Source organism: Anguilla rostrata, chromosome 12 (assembly GCF_018555375.3).
Source record: "Anguilla rostrata isolate EN2019 chromosome 12, ASM1855537v3, whole genome shotgun sequence".
Lineage (NCBI taxonomy): Eukaryota > Metazoa > Chordata > Actinopteri > Anguilliformes > Anguillidae > Anguilla > Anguilla rostrata.
Genome location: NC_057944.1, coordinates 14,631,188 through 14,650,796, shown reverse-complemented (window position 1 = coordinate 14,650,796; position 19,609 = coordinate 14,631,188). Strand labels below are relative to the sequence as shown.

At 46.1% G+C, this 19,609-nt stretch overlaps 1 protein-coding gene across 2 annotated transcripts in view; it reads left to right on the top strand.

The window, feature by feature from the left end:
- The window catches only part of snx19b (sorting nexin 19b), a 30,103-nt gene extending 17,311 nt beyond the window's left edge, over nt 1-12,792 (top strand). For both annotated transcript variants that reach the window (XM_064301560.1, XM_064301561.1), the window contains exons 10-12: nt 8,298-8,482; nt 9,457-9,544; nt 10,078-12,792. In XM_064301560.1, the coding sequence (XP_064157630.1) occupies nt 8,298-8,482; nt 9,457-9,544; nt 10,078-10,201 (397 nt within the window). In that variant the 3' untranslated portion in view covers nt 10,202-12,792. The remainder of the gene's footprint in view (nt 1-8,297; nt 8,483-9,456; nt 9,545-10,077) is intronic.
- The last annotated feature ends 6,817 nt before the right edge of the window (nt 12,793-19,609 follow it).

Sequence of the window (19,609 nt, the reverse complement as noted above, 5' to 3'; positions counted from 1 at the left end):
GCACACACTGAGAAATGCCGCTCTGCTAATTCGCAGGCCGGTGTGTGACAATGATACGAGCAACATCTTGTATTGGTGTGCGCGGTGTTTGAGATGTTGGACCCACTGGCCCTGTACGTGTGTTCAGATTAATAAACGTCCCCGCCGGTGTGTTCTGCAGTGCTCTCTGGGCTTATCTGTGTTCTGTGTTCTTTCTTGTGAAGTCTGAGGCCTGTTTTAGCTGACACTGTGACCACAGAAGACCGTTCATGGAGTGGGAGAAAGCCATGTACCCATCACCCTTCCAGATCAGTTAGTTTCCCTGAGATCACATGAGCACAATGTTACCATGGTGTTTATGTGACTGGCAGCACATCCAGAGCCACCCACACCTATCCCCCCCCCCCCCCCTTGTGCATTCTCCGTTTTCACACTCTTCAGTCTGCTAGATTGAATGGGCCTGCCCCTGTAGTGAGGTCGGACCCCGAATGCGCTTTATAATGTCGCCCCAAAATCCGCTTTTGTGGGTGCCTCTTGCCCTCCATGCCCCGCCGTGCTAAAGTCAGTGTATAATGGCTCCTGTGCCCCCCCTGCCAGTGCGGGATTGTGGTGTCGTTGTCCAGGCCCTATCAGGTGGGCTTTTTTAATTATGGCGGGAGGTGCTAGGGTTTGGGAATGGGCCCCTGGGGGTAGCAGGTGTGAAATTGGCCCTCTCCTGCATTCTAACTGCCCACAGGAGATTGAAAAGCACCGCTCACTGCCCTGCCACCGTCTAACTCTTCCCCCCCTCCCCCCAACCCCCCCCAAACTGCTGCCCCTCTCTCTCACACACACATTACAGCGTTTGACTATGGGAAATGAAGTGGGAAAGACAGGGGGCTATACAGCACAAAGGGAACGGGATAATGATAAAGTACACAAGAAACGAGTGTGAGACGGGATCAAATTCAGACCAAGGGTAGTCTCATTCTTAGATGGCAAGCTGAGGATTTATTCAGAAATGTAAGATGGCCACTTGGGTGTTTAGTAAAGCACCGTCCCTGACTGTGAACTGGAGCATAATCACATATGCTGCATTCTGTTTCTCACTTCCTGAAAGTTCTTCTGTGTTTGCTGTCCATGTAGTTATTTAGCTGGGTCCTCACTAAAGGTCAATATAACCATTACCAGGTAAAGTTTGATTTACCAAGCATGCCCAAAGTTTTACTCACTAAAATTGCAAAAGAAATTGTGTGGAAAATTCATTTGGTTTGGTTATATGTACTATATTATCAGCCATGAATCTCCAAGTATCCACCAAGGTATAGATGAGGAAACTGCAGTGGGGAACACTGGAGGCCTTTGTGAGGGAATCGTTTACGGTTTCTCCCCAGCGTTTGGTAGGTGCGGGTGTGAAACCGCACGTGACGAAGGCTTATCGGGGCCTGTTCTGCAGCCTGGTAGTGGAGGTGTGCAGTGAGAGTCCCTGGTTCATTCTGGGTCAGGGTCAAGATGAGGTTCTCCAGGGTGAATGATTTGCAGCTGAGATCCACTCCGGTGTTCTTCGTTTCATCTGTGTGGGATGCTTGGTGTGTAGCGGGGATTAGCCTCGTCAGCCACCAGCGACGGGGCCATCTGGAGGCAGTTTGGGCATATGTTTAGAGGTACTGACGAGGCACTCCAGTCAGTAAATATGTGTTTGTTTGATTTCTTTCCTTCTCTTTGGAATCAAAGGCGGAATCAAACGAACCCGTGGGCTTGGACCCTGCGCATGGGCTGTCACGACTGTGCCCTGTGCCCAGTGCTCAGCTTAGTGCTCTGTGCTCAGCTCTATGCTCTGTGCTCAGCTTTGTGCCCTGTGCTCGGCTCTTTTCCCTGTGCTCAGCCCTGTCCCTTTGCCCTGTGCTCCGTGGTCGTTGCCCTGCGCCCTGTGCCCTGCGCCCTGCGCCCTGTGCCCTGTGCCCTGCGCCCTGCGCCCTGCGCTCTGTGGTTGGACTCTACCAGACCCAGGGCATACTGACAATAGGGAAAATGGCCATTGGCGTTTGTGTCTTTGATCTGTGTTGGTACAGATGAATCACTCTGATGCGAATGGGAACAGTTTGTTAGCATTTGCATGTGATGGCTTTTGCAAGCCTGGCTGGACACTAGCTCTAGCGGAGTTTGATCATTCACCTGAATAAATTCACACGGTTCCCCTTGATCGACAAACACAACAGGCTGTTCCTTTCCGTTTGCCAAAACTGCCGACGGATTGGCGGGGGCACCCTGGTCACCATGGATACGTGCCGGCACACACCACCGGTCCTCCTCTTTTATTTCACCCTACATGCAGTCTTCTCCTTTTTTCTCTCCTCAGTCCAGAGAAGCATAAAAACCTAAAAACTTAACAAGCTGCATAAACGGAGCAGAAATATGCAGGATCAGAAGTGTTTAAAGATGTGTTAGCATTCAGGGGATTAGCTGCTGGTCTCTGCAGGGCAGGTCTGCTTGGAATTTTGGGCGGATCGCTCGGGACGTCGCTGTTTAAAGCGTGCAGGGTGCTGGGTTCCAGACGTGGCTCTTTCCTTCTCATCTTCCCTGTTTGCCATTAGTTTATTTATTATTTTTTAATTTCTTTTTTAAACGGACCAACAGACTTGCGTATTTTATTTATTATGTGAAAAAATCAGGACTATCAGGAGTCTGGTGCCAGACTAAATCCCTGTATTATTTTTTCTCTAGAATTTTGGCGTATCGACTATAGTTTCAGGTTCCATGTTTATGTGATTGGCTAATAACGGGATTTATCGTGGAACTTATTAAATGTGGGGGACTCGGCCGTGGCCAAAATGGGCCATGAGTATGTGATTTCTATCTGGCACAGTGAAAAAAACACAGTCATGACAAACCTACACCAGCACTGGCAGGACATGTTAATATTTCGTTTCTGCATAACGATCACACACCTTGGACCTGGATTACTGTACATTCTGATCCGTACTGGCTTCTTCTTTGCTGAAGCCGTTTCCTTCTGCCCCCCTTATTGGTCAAGGTGGCATAAGATAGCCTATTAAAAGAAAGAGAAAATACCATTCAGCTGTAAGGACTGTTTACCAATAGCAGGCTATTCATTTTTAGTGAAGAATGTTGGTTCGAACTTGGGCTCCACCGGCCCTGTTCCTGGGGGAGGCTCTTTTGGGTCTGGCGTGCTGGACGGCAGTCGGCAGGAGAGGCAGTGGCCTGGTCGCGCAGGCCCCCGCTTCGCCTCTTAACCTCGCCTCCTTTGGCCGGCTGTACGCGGGTCTGTCCTCCACCCGCCCAACACGGCGTTACGCCACACCGTCACTTTTTCCAAGCGAAGCCCCGCCGCCAGTTAGGACGTGCTCCAAGTGGAATATAGTTATCATGTTTATATTTTTGTAGTGTCAGAAGAAATCAAGTCCCCCATTAAAGTTGTGAAAGGAAGGGGGGGGGGGGGGAGGGGGTGTTGTTTAACTGCCCGACTGCGCTATTTTCCACTCCTCCGAGCTTCAGAAATGTGCTTCCCCACTACAAGTCCCTGACGTAGCCGCTAGTCAGAATGGACTGTGCTTAACAAACACGACCCTCGACTTGCAGCAATGCACTGCTGTTGATGTCCAACGGCGTGTTGCTTTATTCAGTTGCCTTACATTATCTCTTGCGCCAATATTGTAGTTATTCAGGTCCTTTCAGATAAAAATATCCCAGCAGCCCCTGGGAGTGCAGCCATTGGCTCCACCCACATTTGAATGATGAGGTGAAGATGCAGTCTGTCACACCGTCTGAAGGTTTGACCTAAAACTGCCTTTTCTTAATTTGGACAATAACATACAATGTCATGTGCAGTAGAGAAAAGAAATGTAAGTCAGTGTTTCATCCATCTCATATCCAATAACAAGGTAATATAACACAATATATATGCAAGTCTGTTTATACAGCTGTAGGTCTATATTTCTTTCAACCTGTTCTGTCACAAGTAGGAAGCTCTCTTAGTGTAAATAATGTCAAATAAAAAATATTAAATATGATTTTGAGTACCTGCATGTAATGTTGACCACATTTAGCATTTTGGTGGTTGGAAATTAACAGTTTCTACGTAGTTTGAGCGGTGAAAGGTGTGTTGAACATGATTGAAACTTGTGTTTGAGTATTTAGCTTTCTGATATTTTCATTTCCTGCATTTGTGAGTATTTATTTTTTTCCTCTTTATCCATATTTAACATCTTGGTCTAATTAATGTTGTATAATACTGAGTCGTATAACATGTTTTAATGACCTTAAACATTAAATTCCATTAGCCTTCTGGCGTGTGATATGCCTGTGTGTGAGGAGAGGTGGTGAGGGTGAGGGCGAGGGCATGGCCTGTGGTGGCTTTGTGGGGTGGCAGACTGCTCCAGCGTTTGGCACCCTGTCAACAGGAGGCCTGCATGTGGGTTCAATAAAGAAGAAAATGCAAAACAGGGCCCGTTTTTGCAGGCGGGCAGCTCCACAGAGACGGGACAGGTTGCAGATGCAGGTCTGCGGTTTGTGATGGTATTCTGGCCAATGGGATGAAGGTGATTACTCCCCGCACATGCCGGAGCTTTGTTCTCTTTGGTCTGTCGTCTTCTGCACGCCTACCTGAAGGGACTCCGTCTGCTGCTGTGCCGTCTTGATGCACGCAGAAACCAGGCTCTGTTTCTGTCCCCGACTCACTCCCACAGAAACAAGGCTCTGTTTCTGTCCCCGACTCACTCCCACAGAAACAAGGCTCTGTTTCTGTCCCCGACTCACTCCCACAGAAACAAGGCTCTGTTTCTGTCCCCGACTCACTCCCACAGAAACAAGGCTCTGTTTCTGTCCTTGACTCACTCCCACAGAAACAAGGCTCTGTTTCTGTCCCCGACTCACTCCCACAGAAACAAGGCTCTGTTTCTGTCCCCGACTCACTCCCACAGAAACAAGGCTCTGTTTCTGTTCTTGACTCACTCCCACAGAAACAAGGCTCTGTTTCTGTTCTTGACTCACTCCCACAGAAACAAGGCTCTGTTTCTGTCCTTGACTCACTCCCACAGAAACAAGGCTCTTTTTCTGTGTTCAGACACTAGTCACCGTTTGCTCTCATTCCAAGACCAATTGCCAATTTTGGGTGTACATAAGAACCATGATTTATGAAAGTTTAATGGCTGGAAAAATAGCATAAAATCAACACAAAAGGCAATGTATCTGGAATCATTTTAAGTATTTCATTTTAAATACCATTGATTTTATGATCTGTAGCCTTGATAGTACAGATGGCTCTATTTGTGCCTTAAGGGTACTTGTTGTTGCCCAGATAACTCCTCCTTCCACATATGATTCCTTGTTGTGCAGATGATTCTTTGTTGCACACGTGACTCTTTGTTGCGCACATGACTCTTTTGCGCTGGCCACTCCTGTGATGCATGCCGCTCTGCTATTGGCTCTCCTGTGGTGCATGCTGCTCTGCTATTGGCTCTCCTGTGGTGCATGCTGCTCTGCTATTGGCTCTCCTGTGGTGCATGCTGCTCTGCTATTGGCTCTCCTGTGGTGCATGCCACTCTGCTATTGGCTCTACTGTGGTGCTTGCCACTCTGCTATTGGCTCTGCTGTGGTGCATGCTGCTCTGCTATTGGCTCTCCTGTGGTGCATGCCACTCTGCTATTGGCTCTCCTGTGGTGTATGCCGCTCTGCTATTGGCTCTCCGGTTGTGCATTCCGCTTGGCTATTAGCTCTCCCGTGGTGCGTGCCACTTGGCTATTAGCTCTCCCGTGGTGCGTGCCACTCCGCTATTGGCTCTCCTGGCTTCAGGGCCCGGTCATATCGGGACACGGAGCGACTCCAGGACACACTCGTGAGGCACGGCATGTGGTGCCTCTTAAACACAGTTTATTGGGAAAGAGGCACACGTGTGTGCGGTGACTGTGTCTTACAGACCGCATCACGCCCACATATGTACGAAGCAGAAAAACATCCCAGCATGCAGTGCGCACGTATTCTTCTCCAGCAGGTCATTCACCCAGAAAGCAGTCTTCTGGATGAGCAGCACAGGGCTGTTTGACCCAAGATGAAACAGGCCTGCTTTTTTATTTGCTCTCCGTTAGCAGACTGCTGCAATATAAAGTATTTTTTTGTTTGTTTTTTAGTTCTTTACTTTCAGTTGTTGGGTTTTGACTGAACCCAGAAGTGTCCTACTGGGTCTCCTGCCTGGCAATCAAGCCAGCTGTGCAAGATGAGAGGCATTGAGGCAGAGGATACGGATGGAGGAGATGTATGAAGACAGTGTGGTTAGAAAGGGTGTAGCTCCCATGAAGCTTGTTGTGCTTGGTTAGAAATGGCGTGTTGTACAGGTTGTGGTTAGATGGTCTATTAGAGGTGGTGTCGTTTGAAATTGTGTGTGTGTGTGTGTGTGGCTTTGCCAGCGTAATTGCATAAGAGTGATTTAAGGAGCTTGTCTCTGCTTGGAATGCAGTGTTGAATGGACACATATCACTGCCCACCTTCACACAGATTTAACAAGCGGAGACAAAAATAAACCAGGTAACTGAAGCTCGAGGAGGACTTAAATCACCAGCACGTCAAGTGTCAAGGTCCAGTTTACATGCGTAACTCTGCAGCACTGGCCCAGTTCATATGCTTAACTCTGCAGCATTTGCTCAGTCTGTATGCCTAAATCCACAACACTGGCCCAGTTTATACATGTAATTTATTGGTCCAGCGCACATAGAACCCAATGTCTATTTTAATGCATGATGTATGACAAGTTAAAGGCCCTTTAAAATGCAGAATATGTCTAGCCAAAGACTTTATCTTTTTTTCCATTGTCACAGAATGGTGTTTTTAAAGTCTAGTCATGTATGTTTTTCGCAACTCTCAACCTCCCCCCCACCCACCCACAATTACATAATGGCTGGTTATTGCACTTTGAACCGCAGTGGCCTCGTTCCTGTACATGTAATGCATAAACTTATCTTCGGAGTCCCGCAGGGCATGTCTTAAGTGGTAATTGGTCATATCAATCTTGTGCGTGTTCGTTCTGGAACGTTCCGCTGGCTCTGAAATAGCATTATCTCCCGGGCCTTGGCTGCAGTTAGACGCAGACCTGAAGGACGTCACTATCTGATGTCTCTGGCAGCACCGCTGTTATGCAACCGTGGGGAGGGGCTCCCCCCCCCCCCCACCTCTCTGCACTGCAGAGCGACCTCAGGACCAGGCCCGGGCCACATGACTTACAGCCAGCGACGAGGAGAGAGAGCAATCTGATGGGATAATTTAATTAGACGATCCAAGAAACATCAAGAAGAACCAGGAAATGTGCGCTTCAATGACGTACTTACCTTTTTAATTTGGAGCAGTTGTGTAACGACATCTGCGATGCGTTATTTAAAGTTTGGTGGGTTTTACATTCTGCCTCTATCCGAACTAATGCAGTCTGAATGTATGGCCTTTCGTCGGCTTGACGTTTAGGAGCCGTGAAAGGGAAACGTGGGTACACTTACCGCACTGTGTCCAGAGGCCATTTTAAGGCCGGTTGCTCAACGTGTTTTCTTCAGTGCTTTTTAAAATGAAGTTCCTGTGCGTTCTGAGTGGTCTGTCCGCGCGAGCAGTCGCTGATTACGTCCCCTGGTGCTCTGCATGAGCACGCGTCTCCAGCGCCCGCAGGGCTGTGCTGTAAATCTCAGCCCAGCGAGAGCGGTGCGGGGTGCCGCTCTTGATTGGCAGCACCCGGGTGCATCTCTGCCAAGGGCAACACTCCTGCGGGCCACCCGGGCTCCCCATCAAGCAGCGTACCGAGCGGGGTCCCCATTCATCAAAAAGCACGCTGCGCGGAAATGTGCAACAGAAACTGTGGGTGCTCGTTTTCGCAGGAAAAGCGGGATTTACGCAGAAATGTAAAAAGTCAGACAGAGATAAACCTGCTCTCGTGCTGAGCTCCTGACTGTGAATGTGATCACTTCCCTGCACTAAAGCGAGGGAACAGCACTGGAGGTGGATTGTGAGGACTTTGCCAGAGCTGGGGTCATGGAGGCAAGTGGAAAGAATAAATGTGTTTTCATCGCCAAATTTGCCTCATGATGACTGACAAGATGAAAACAGCTATCGAGTTTGGAGGACGCACTGTACTCAAGATGTAAAATTAAGGATCTAAATTTTTGGACAGCTACTGTACAGCTGTTACTCTTTCCCTGTAGAGGCCACATTGCACATACATCCTCTTTGCCTACTGCAAAGTATTGACCCAGATTGACCTTGAAAAGACTGAATATGGTGGGTGTGTTTTGACATGTTTCCGTGGTGATGCGGTGTATGTGTTGACGGTTGAGGTGACTCATTCCCAGGTGGCTGGATGTGGGAGTGGCTAACCTCACCTGCACGCAGTACTGGGTGACGTACCTGCGCGTGCTCCAGGAGGCCGTGTGGCCCGGGGGGGTCCTGCCCACCCAGCCCCGCCCCCAGCGCAGCCAGCAGCAGAAGGACGAGACCAGGCGGCAGTCCCTGCACTGCCTGATGAAACTGATCCCAGGTCAGTGAGACTCTTCTCCGGTTGGTGCCGCTGATCATAATGACTGACAGGAGATCTCCCAGGGCCGAGAGAGGCTGATCTAAGATCAGCGAAAATGATCTGTGTCTACGACTGCTAGGAGGTACATGATTAGGTGCAGGCTGAAGAGTTGGTGAAAATTGTTCATGGTTGCATGGAAAAAATGTCTGTAGTTCCTTTCAGATTGATGTTCATTGTCAACAGTATTGGAATATAATTAATGTGCATAAATGCAAGAACTCCTCAATAGCAGAATCCCCTGATCAAGCCCCTGGGTCTACCAAATACCTGCCATCCCTGGAGAATCCCAGAATCTGCCCCTACACGAGCAGTTTGAAGCCGCAATGAATTTCCGCACATTTGTATGCGGCAGCTTGTTTCAAAGAGTTCCCTTTCTTATCACGTATACTCCCGCCCTTAGACCATCATGGATCAGCTCCTTCACACTGAAGAGGTGTGGCTGGGTTTAGGGTAGGGGAGCTTATTGGTGATCAGTGGTATATGAGTCAGACAGCAGGGACAGTCACAGCCGGGGCAGTAGGAAGAGGAAGATGAAGATGTTCTGGAAAATGCCAGAAAAACAGAAAAAAAGCAGAGAATCTGGAAGCCTTTTTCTCACTTCCCAATCTATTACCATTTATCACATAGTTGCCTGTGGCTTTCACTTGGTTCAGATTACTGGTTATGTAATGTCTGTAAGGTAATGTGATGGGAGAAAATAAAAATGGGTAGCTGCTGTGCTCCATTAGCAGTAATCTGAGCAGTATTGCGACACCCTTGCAGTAGTACTGTTGGCTCACCTGGAAGTGTGACCTACAGTATGCAGTAGTGTCTACTCTCATGGACTCTTGGTGTATCTCAGCTCAGCAGAACACATGCAGTCGCACGTCCTGGCAGATCTGTGCTTCCGTTATCTCCTCTGACCTTTGAGTTAGTGTCGTTGTCTCTGTTTACAGATCTCATCTCTGACTTGCTGGGTTCTGACAAGTACAGATCGAGCTGGCAGACAGTGCTGGGCTCCCTTCAGGACCCCAACGTAAACAGGTATATCATGCACACACCCCTCACAGTCCACAGGTACACATGCACAAACATATTTCACCCACTTAGCGGGGGCATTGTACACGCCCCCTCACACACTCCTCGCACACACAGTCCACAGGTACACAAGCACAAACATATTTCACCCACTCATGGGGACATTGTACCTGCGCACACTCCACGGTGCATCACGTCATGCATGCTTACAGTGCATGCACATGTGCACGCGTGCCAACAAACGAGCATGTGCTGTGACATGGAATAAAGGCATGCGTGTAATGTCGTGCGATGTGCTCTGTGTTCCACTATGAAAGTCTTTAGATCTTAATTTCAGTGCTCTTATCACCTGCCATCTGGGCGTGCGTGACACGTCTTCTGAATTCCTCACTTTGGTTTTCTTGATCATGCGCACCGTTTACAAAATAACACACCGTGCAAAGCGCTGTAGTGGTTTGAATTCAAAATCCAGTACCAGTTTAAGCGTGTGACCTCTGACCCTCCCCTTTGACCTCTGACCTTCCCCCTGTTGTCTGCAGGCACCTGGTGTACTGTTTGTGTGACCTGCTGCTGGAGTTCCTGATTCCTGAGTCCTCAGACGAGGACTTTCAGAAATCCCTGCTGGACAGCCTCTCCAGGAACACGGACAAGCCATCTGCCTGAAACTACGGCAGAACCCCTCTGTCCTGAAGCACACACAAACTCACACACAAGCACTTAATACTTTGGCAGCTGATCAAGAAAAATATGAGGAGTATAGGTACCTGAAGAAGGCTCACAGAATCTCTTCGTTCAACGTGTCCCTACCTTCAGAATCTGTATTCTGAATGAACTGAATTTTCCCATTACAGCTTTTCCTATCTGCTAGCTAGAGACTACATTACCCATTGCACACTGCAGCTCGACTGTGTGCTATTTATGATATTTATGCTTACTGTGTACTAGTGATAGGCAACTTGATGGTGCTTACTGTGCGCTAGTGTTTAATTCTGAGCTTGGATGGACTGTGTTTGAGACCCTCCTCCCCAGATCCATCTCCTCCCTGTTTTCACTCTGAATCTAAACCTTTGGCAAACCCCTTTCATATGAACCTAACACTGTTGCAATGTTTCCTGGCCTTGCCCTTAAAGAAACATGGATTTATTGGATGGGGGTTTGGATGAGGTGTCAGAGGGATCTAATTCTTACTTCTTCCCGATGTTTGCAGTGGCATGCTCTTGTGTCTCGTGGCTGTTTTGCCTTTTTTCCTCGTTAGATACCAAACCACCCTTTCTTGGTGAAGCCCGCCGGCATGTTCTGGTCTAAGCATGTAACGTGTGTGGGTGCGCGTGCCTCGTTTGCTGGTCCAAGTGCGGAATGTTTGCATGTGTGTTTGCCTTGTTATCTAACGGTTGTATTCCAGGCCCCATCCAAGGGCCTCTGGTTTTGGTTGGTTTCTTTCTCTTTGTAGTACAAACTGCTGTAATTATTCCATGGATGCGTTTGGACCTATCCAACCATTCCAATGGGGGGTAGAGGGATGGGGAGGGGGGGGAGCGCTGCTGTCTAAAGCGCATTATCAGCACCTGGCATTCTGTTTCTTAGGCCTCACACTTGAGCAGAAACTGCAAGGGTTGCACAATTCTGTCTGCCTCTGCATGAAAAACAGACCACCATGTTTGTGGAGCCCGTCATGCTAGCAGAAGTCTTCAGTCAAGCAGCTATGAAACTTTGTGCTTAGCAATCAATACTGAATTTATGCAAGAATGACTTTTTCCATTTGATTTTTATGAACTTCACCAAGAATTTGTCAGTTATCTAAATGAATAATATTGTGTAAGACTTGAATAGGCACAATATGTTACAATTCATGCATCAAAGCTATGGGCAGTTCTGTAGCGTACCTTCTCCCAGGTGTGGGGGCATGGCGTGTCCCTACATGCATATTTGCATTGTTTTTGTTTATACGGCTTCATTTGCCAACCCTCATTTCCTGGTTTCTATACCTGTAGAAAAAGTAAGCCGCATGTGATGGTTGTTGTGAAAGCCAAGCTGCAGTGAATTGTTTTTTTTCCGAGCCCAGATTCTGTGGGAAGCCAGTGTGTTTCACCGCCGGGGGGGGGTTTCCCTGGTTCTTGGACCCAAGTGTCTTACGGAAAGCTCGTTTTGAGAGACGCTGCTTTGAAGGAAGTAACGCCGTTTCAACGTTCCAGTTTGTGAATGTGTGGATAATAATCATCTCTTGTTTTCAGTTTGCGTACAGTGCCTCACCTGCTTTCTTTCTCTTCCTATTTATATACATGTTAAATTATTTAATTTATTTTGTTGTGTATACTGATGACGTCTCTGAATAGTCTCTCGTGTGATTGAAGTGTAGCAGCGGGCTGTGGAAGAATAGCTAGTTTTCCTGACGGCCTTTGAAAGGCTGGTTACGAGCGCGATCCGCCTCGATGTGTTCTCTGTACCCCTCGTTCCCTCGCCACTCACTGCAAATCACTCACCGGGCATTCAGAAGCCTTTTCTAAAAAGGCCGTGAAGTAACCCTAGTGAATGAATGACCCGTCTCTTTACGTGAACAAAAGGAGAGGGTGTGGCTGGCCATACAGCGCACAATGAAGCTGAGCTCCAGTTTGATAGCTTTATTGGTATATGGTCAGGCACTTCAGTCTTTCAGAGAACAGTACGAGCTTCCCTTTGATGTCCTGTTTCGGGGTGTATTTCTTACGCCGTGGGGACCAGTGAGAAAAGTGGGGGTGCCAAGTTCGTGTTTTGTCTGGTGAGGAGGATGCAGTCTGTCTCGGTTTGTCCTGGCAACGTGCAATTGCATTCAGAGGTGGACTTGGCTGAATGATGTTTCTAATTGAACTGCACTTAACCATGTAATGGTGTAAACATGCCCAATGCCTGTGATTCAAACTGCTATGCAACAGTAAACCTTTATTTTTCTCCACCTTCCAAAAGGGCACAGCCTTAAGCCTTTTTCTCTCTGCTGATGTAAATGCATAGGAGAGTATTGTCCTTATACAGAATTAGAGTAATTTTACAATAAAGCACTGAATCTATTATCTGTCATATGATCTGTATACGTGCTGCCACAGTGGCAGACTTGTATGGTCCCATCCTCCTGAATAACATTAACATTGCTAAGGCCAGTTGGGAATCCTGTAGTTTGGTGCTTGTGTTGTAGAACACGCCAACATAAGCAGTCTCTGGTGCGGGTAATTGTTCTGGTGCGGGTAATTGCATCATGCAATAATAAAAGCATCCAAAAAATGGTCCGTTTGTAATCTCTTCCTTCTCCGCTCTGTCCAATGAGGGTGCCTTTGTTTTTAAGGTTTGTCCACTGTTTCATACTGTGGTTTACCTGCAGTGTCTATGCAAAATGGCCAAACCGCTGAGGTAGGTGATACATGTATGGTTTGTGCATCTGAATATTATAAGGGCACTGGGCATCTCTTAGATGTGTGCACTCAAAAGGTTGCCAATTGAGGAAATCAAGTGTTAGTCATGTTAAAAAGTATATTGCGTCTGCTGCAAGGTGTTTCGAGTTGCTATCTTGGATAGTTACTTTATTTTTACTTTTGATGGTGCAAAATGGGTTCATTTCACTCATATAAAGGGTGTAGATCACACAACTAAGAAAGAAATCGATGGGCTAAAACTAAAATCTGTTAGCGACAGATAATTGTGTACTTGCAGTCCACAGTGATGTAGGCCTGTGTGTGTACTGGAATCAAACAAAAGGGATTAGCCTAATTGGTTGCACCGATCTGTGCTATTAGTCCACCCCCGCACACTTTCTGCAGGTGATGTCACCTGGAGTTGAGTGATGCGGATGAGTCTTTGTGTTACCGCCTCAGCCGTAAGCAAGCAAGAGTCTTCTGATAGGCTACAACTCCTCGTCCTTCTGTGCGACTCCCAGATGTCAGACTCCTGAGTGTGGAGAAGAGCCCAGTGCCTCTGGGGTGTTTATATTCTGCTTCGTTTTTACCAGACAGAACAACTGAAATTTTTCCACTTGAGCATCCAGTTATGCTAGCATCGCCTCCTGAAACATTTAAAATGCTTCTTTTAAAATTCCATTTGTTATTAGCACATGCATAGTTTCCACAATTAGGTCTTATTAAACCTTCAGATGAAAAAAATAAAATATTGCTGGTACAGATTTTTCAAATGCAAGGCGTTCAAAACCGGTTGACCTACTTTTCCCTCCTTATAGGTTTGTTTGATAGATTGAGGACATCTTCATAACTTATTGCATAGTTTCCTTTTCTGATTATTTTGTTACTGACCCATTACACCCAGGTTGCGTACAGGCCAGTGCACATTGTGTGTTTTTGTCAGGCTCCTGGCCAGCAATGTGATTTTTTTTTTTTTTAGGGACTGTTTGCTCCTAGACTCTGCTAACACCTCTGCAAGATCTGTCATGTTCCCCTGTACCTTACTTACTTTGGGTAATCGTATGTAAACTCCCATGTATCCTGCTCATTTTGGATAGATACCTTTCAGTGGAACATCGTGGTAACTGATGACATCATCATGACTTTCAATGGAACACTGAGGTAACTGCAATGACATAATTATCTAATTTCAGTGGAACATTGAGACAACTCTGTGATGTGTCTGTACGATACCCTTTTAAATTTAGACTGACAGCTACTTCTAATAATCCAAGAGACAAGCTCCAGTTTTGTTAAAGAACTAAAGAACTTGCACTGGAATGCCACTTCACTCCTGCCCAACCTGTCATTTGGGTCTAGAAAATAATTTTAGTACTAGGACAGAATTGGCCACAGTTGGCAAAATCAGAAGGGAATAAAATCAAATCGAATTAAATCAAATGCAAATAAAAATTTAAATGGGTTTGTGTGGGATGGATTGCGTTCAGTCATGTATGATGTTCCTTGTGAGCATAATTAAGTCCATCTGAGGGAAAAAGTTTTTGTTTTTGTAATAAAAGGCACACGTGTGTATTGCTCGAGTGTGTAACTGTACTGTTGAGACTTATAGGCTCCTGTCCCTCCCTTCACCAAGATTTGACCTTTCTCACCAGGCTTACGGCATACTCACATATGTCTATGTGTTTTGTGCCTTCAGTTCAGTTTTATTTGTATAGCAATGTTTACTGACGCTGTCAGAAAAATGCTTTACAGTGGAAAAACAAAACTCCGCAAAAAAAAAAAACTGGCCTGAACCCCCCAAAAATCTTTGAAATGTACAAAACCTAGAAGGTACAAAGGACAAATATATTTCTGTATGGTATCCAAGCACATTGATTCCATCTGTCAGAGCTACAGTTGAAGTAACTAGCTTGACTTGGCCTGTGTTCTGTGATGTACAGCATGTTGTGTAGGCCATTTTACCTCCATCCAGACATCTGCTGGCATCACTCTCCAAGGCAGGTTGTTTTTGGAGTGATTGGCAGATTGGTGCTTTTCCCTTGCTTGTGTTCATCCAAGCACAAACTGGCACTCACGGACGGAACGCTGGTAGAGGGAAATAAAAAAAATAAAACAATTTGTATAAAATTTTGAATCCGAGTGCAGTTCAAAGCAATCTGAGCAACAAAGCTGAAAAAATCATGTCTTGGCCGGTTGGAAAACATTTTTTTTTCAAAGCCAGCTGTTAAATTTGTGTTGGACAAATTGCATGGCTGAATGGGCATCTGAATGCTGTTTATTCCACGTTTCACATTTAAGTAGCATTTTATCTATACCAAATTTTTTAGGACCAGAGCAACTCCAACATGCCACTGTGAAAGGATCTTACAGGTGCTACAGACAACACATTCAGTGGAAGATATTCCCAGATTAGACCTCTTTACATCAAGAGCATCAGCACTTGTGAGTCCTCCATTTCCTCGAGTGTTTAACTGAATAGATTAGTGTTTGTTTTCCTGGCTAAAACATTCACAGAAGGTGTATCTGTAATTTGCACAGTACTTTGAATCATTATTACTGCTGCTGTTGATTTTTTTTTTCCGGTTTGCTGTTGAAAATAAGGGTGTGCCTTGATTCAGCCATTAGTTTACTCCAATTATGGATAATTGAAAAAATTGAATTGAAAAATTGAAATGGGAATTGTGCCATGTACTTTATTTTTCTGCAGGTGTTATACTGAATGTTTGCCATTTGCTTCATGGGTAAGCCTGCGAACACAAAGCAAACCAATGTCTTTCTTGCATCAGTTTTACTCTTATTATTATTATTATTATTTATTATAATCATAATCATAATAATCATAATTAGGGATATATAATTTTTTGTTGAATAAGCCAAAGTCAAACTCAATCAGAAGATCTGCTAAGTAGAAGAGGTCTGCTCAAAGTAAAAGTAGCATTTTATAAATTTAAATTGTTCACCTTTTCTGTCTGAAAAAGGTTAATATGCCTCATTGGGTCATGCTGTCTAGTGAAGTTGTTTTTAAAGAGCTGTGGAAGGACATAGTGCTTATTTTGTTACCTCCGACATTAACGTGATTCTTTTCTACACGGTGCAAGGATCAGCGTTAAGGAAAGAGGCATATTAACATCGAAGCCAAGTTTCCTGTGCATCCTGAGGCAAACTGGGCTTCATCCAGCCGCAGTAATGATGGATCAAAGTTGTCTTCTTGCAGCACGCGTATAATTAAGATCAGATCAGGACCGGGCCTGGTCTCCCAGCCCAGGACGGTCAAAGGAGTGTTTGCATTCACACCAAGGGTCGTGTTATGATGATTAAAGAAACCAAAGTTGGCGCACCGTCCAAAACAACTAAACATTTTCACAATGGGATAATTAATGGGTTATTACACAAGAGCTATGAGTAATGCTGGCTTAAATGTCACTCGGAGAGGTACCAGGCTTGTGTTTGTGTTCTTGTTATCTAATCACAGACATTAGTCTGTTTAACCTCAGTTTTTTTTTCCCATCACTTTTTTGCCTCACAGATTATCTCAATGCATGTAGTATATTTATCACTGAAACATCAAAGTATCGCATGGTCATCAAAATATCACGTTCATCAAAGTATCAAATCTACTCGATGCTTTACGTATCAGAGTCATATAAAAGTTTCTTCATTGTAAAACATTTTGTCTTTTGTCAATTTGCACATAACATACAGTGCATAGCCAAAGCACATTGCAGATATATCTGTGAAAGTTTCCATCAGCAAACTCAATGCAGTGCCGCCCACAAGTGAACTACCTGTGAACCGACCTCCTAACCTCTTCACGGTCTATTTTGCTTGGGGTTTGATGGTCCAACTCTCTTCATGAATCCAAATGTGATATGAACCAAGACCCAGAGCAACCACATGCTGGTAGAATCCATGGGCTTCCTGACATTTTCTCTATAAAGGACAGAATGTTATGTACACACAATACTATTACATCCATGAAGGTGTGTTTCTGAGCTGTTATTTCCACTGGTCCTTTTCTGTCCCTGTCCTACCACACCCCCCCTCCCATGCCTGGAACTCTGATTAAAATTGATGCTAGTATAATGGCCAGAGAAAAGTGGCAATTAAAAAGTAATATATTAAACCATCTGTGGCGTACCGAAGCCAGATTTTCGGAACTGTTTACTGTTGTCATCCTCCTCCGTGGCAAGATGTTCCAGATGAACTGTCTGTGGGACCCTCTTCCCGACCCTGGTGACCTTTCAGAGGATCCTGCTGGTGGATCTATCCTTGAGGGGCTGTACTATCGCCGGATAGGCTGGCCACAGGGTTACCCACTGCAGGGTAGGGACAAAAACCAAAAAAAAAATACATTAAAAAAATACATCTAGGAGTGGAGAAATAGAGAACATTGCGAAGGTGCGTCAGAGGTTTCGCCTCTTGACGAAAACAGGCAGCTGTATGCTTCGTTCTGAAAAGCAGCAGCTGATTCTTACAGTGTCATAAACCAGGATTGCGTTGGGGTCTTGCCAGCTCCTCCCAGCAGAGACCGCGGGGATGCTGAAAGAGCCTTGGCCCTGCGCTGGGGGCAGAAAACCACAGCGTGCCTCCTGGCACAGAGTCCCTTTCCCTCTCCACGGCCTCTGCACTGGCTCCCCGAGCAGGCGCTAATAATAGGCCCGGGCATGAGCTCATTCACTGGGGTGCCGTCCCTGAGATAAATCTGGGGGGATCCCCGGTTGACGGGCTCGTTCGTTTTGGCAAGTGAGGTCACTGACGGGAAACAAGAAAAAGCAACCGGGAGTTTACAGAATTGGTATATTTCCTGTAATCTTTGACCATAACACACAATCAATCATGCGTGCTGCAGGAGCTTTTCTTCCACACACATGAATAGCATTTTGTTTGCATTTTAGATATAGTAAAATGATGCATTCTCACTTTTGTTTATGTCCCACGGTGTCCTACTCTGATGCCAGGTGAATATTGTCATATTTAATTAAAGCAAAGTCTGTTTGTACTGAATGCAGGCCTGGCCTCCGATACTGGTGTCCGTAAGCTATAAATTTTAATCAATCCTTTCACCGGATGCCTATTTAATGCTAAATACACCGTGTCCATTATTCCGGGAAGGATATTCTGAGAGCTTCATCTTATCAGGCCACAGGGGGGTCTGCATGACTCTGAGCGCTCGGGGGCGACTGGCTGAATATCTGACCACATAAGGGTTCTGCTGCACTGCCGACGTGCTTCACCGAGGGACGCTGGGAAAAGCACCTGCGTCTGTTCTACAGCGCGGCTTACAGGAATATTAAAGATCTAATCACTGCCACCGTCTGAACTGAACAAACAGCACCGGCCTGCCCAAAAATACCCTCGGTTGAAAGTTGTTAGCATCTGCTGTATGTAGTAGACAGTGTTCATTCTGGGAGAGCCAGGGCTTTTTTAGACGACAATTGTACCTTACTTTGTCTTTGGGGTTATTTTCTCTAATACAGGAACACATTTATGATACATTTATGAAGGTTTCATTTACCAAAGCAAAAACAAGATGCTTCAGTTTACATAAAATGCACATTGGCTTTCAATGAAAACATCACACGCACACCCACCCACACACACACACACACACACGCACACACGCGCACGCACGCACACACAATTGCACACAAACACACACACACACACAAACATTTGTATGATATTCTGAAAGGTATTTATCGGCTCTGCTTGAGTGGGACCCAGATTCAGGTCACAGGCAGGAGCATCTCAGATGTGTTCTCACAGCACTCTGTCGTCAGGAACAGACACAATCAAGTTTTCTCAGCACCAAGTGGATATTTGTGCTGAAGGTGGCTTCTCGGAAGGGCCTGAAAGAAACGGCCAAGGTTTGCTGGTGGGCGATTGTGGGGAGAAATTAGCATGCCCTTTCGCATGGGAATGTGTGCGGCGCCGAGACCGTGAAGAGAACACGGTCACCCTTCCGTTGGAAGGACGGGGAGCCATTTGCTGTGGGTGTCCGTCTATGAAAGGAGACTCCTGAGCACGCCATCACCTCACGTTTGCAGACGGTGAAAAGCCGGTTGCTGTAGTAACAGAACAGGCCTCTGCCTGGTGTTGTCAGAGACTGAATGCGGGATCTGAGGTAAAATATCAGCCCCAGGAAGTCCGTTTTCAGCCGGTGCCTCCCCTCTGCATATCCAACGCCTGCCTTCTGGTTGCTGGGGTGAGAGCACCTCCAGGACTCCACAGGGACACACAGAGTTACCAAGCCAACGAGAGAGAGAGAGACTGAGAGAGAGAGAGGGGGGAGGAAGAGAGATAGATTGAGAGAGAGAGAGTGAGAGAGAGAGAGAGAAAATAGATTTTGGGAAAAGGCTGAAAGTGTAGAGGCTAGAGGTCTCATAAAGGGAGGAGTGGTGTGTGTCTCCACACAGAGAGACTTCCACAGTGCCAGAATGGGAGGCGAAGAATACAAAGCATGAGAAATGCCAAGGTCCTGAGAAAAACGTGATATTAAGCAGGCGTACGTGTGTCACATGTTTGGAGGAGGCGTGAGGGGGAAAGGGCTCAGGCACATATTAATGCAATACATATATGCCAAGTAGAAAGTCACTAATAATAATAATAATAATAATAATAATAATTGGATGAAGAAGACCTCCCTCCTCTATAATTGATATTTTAAGACTCTTTAGGGCTTAAGAAGAAA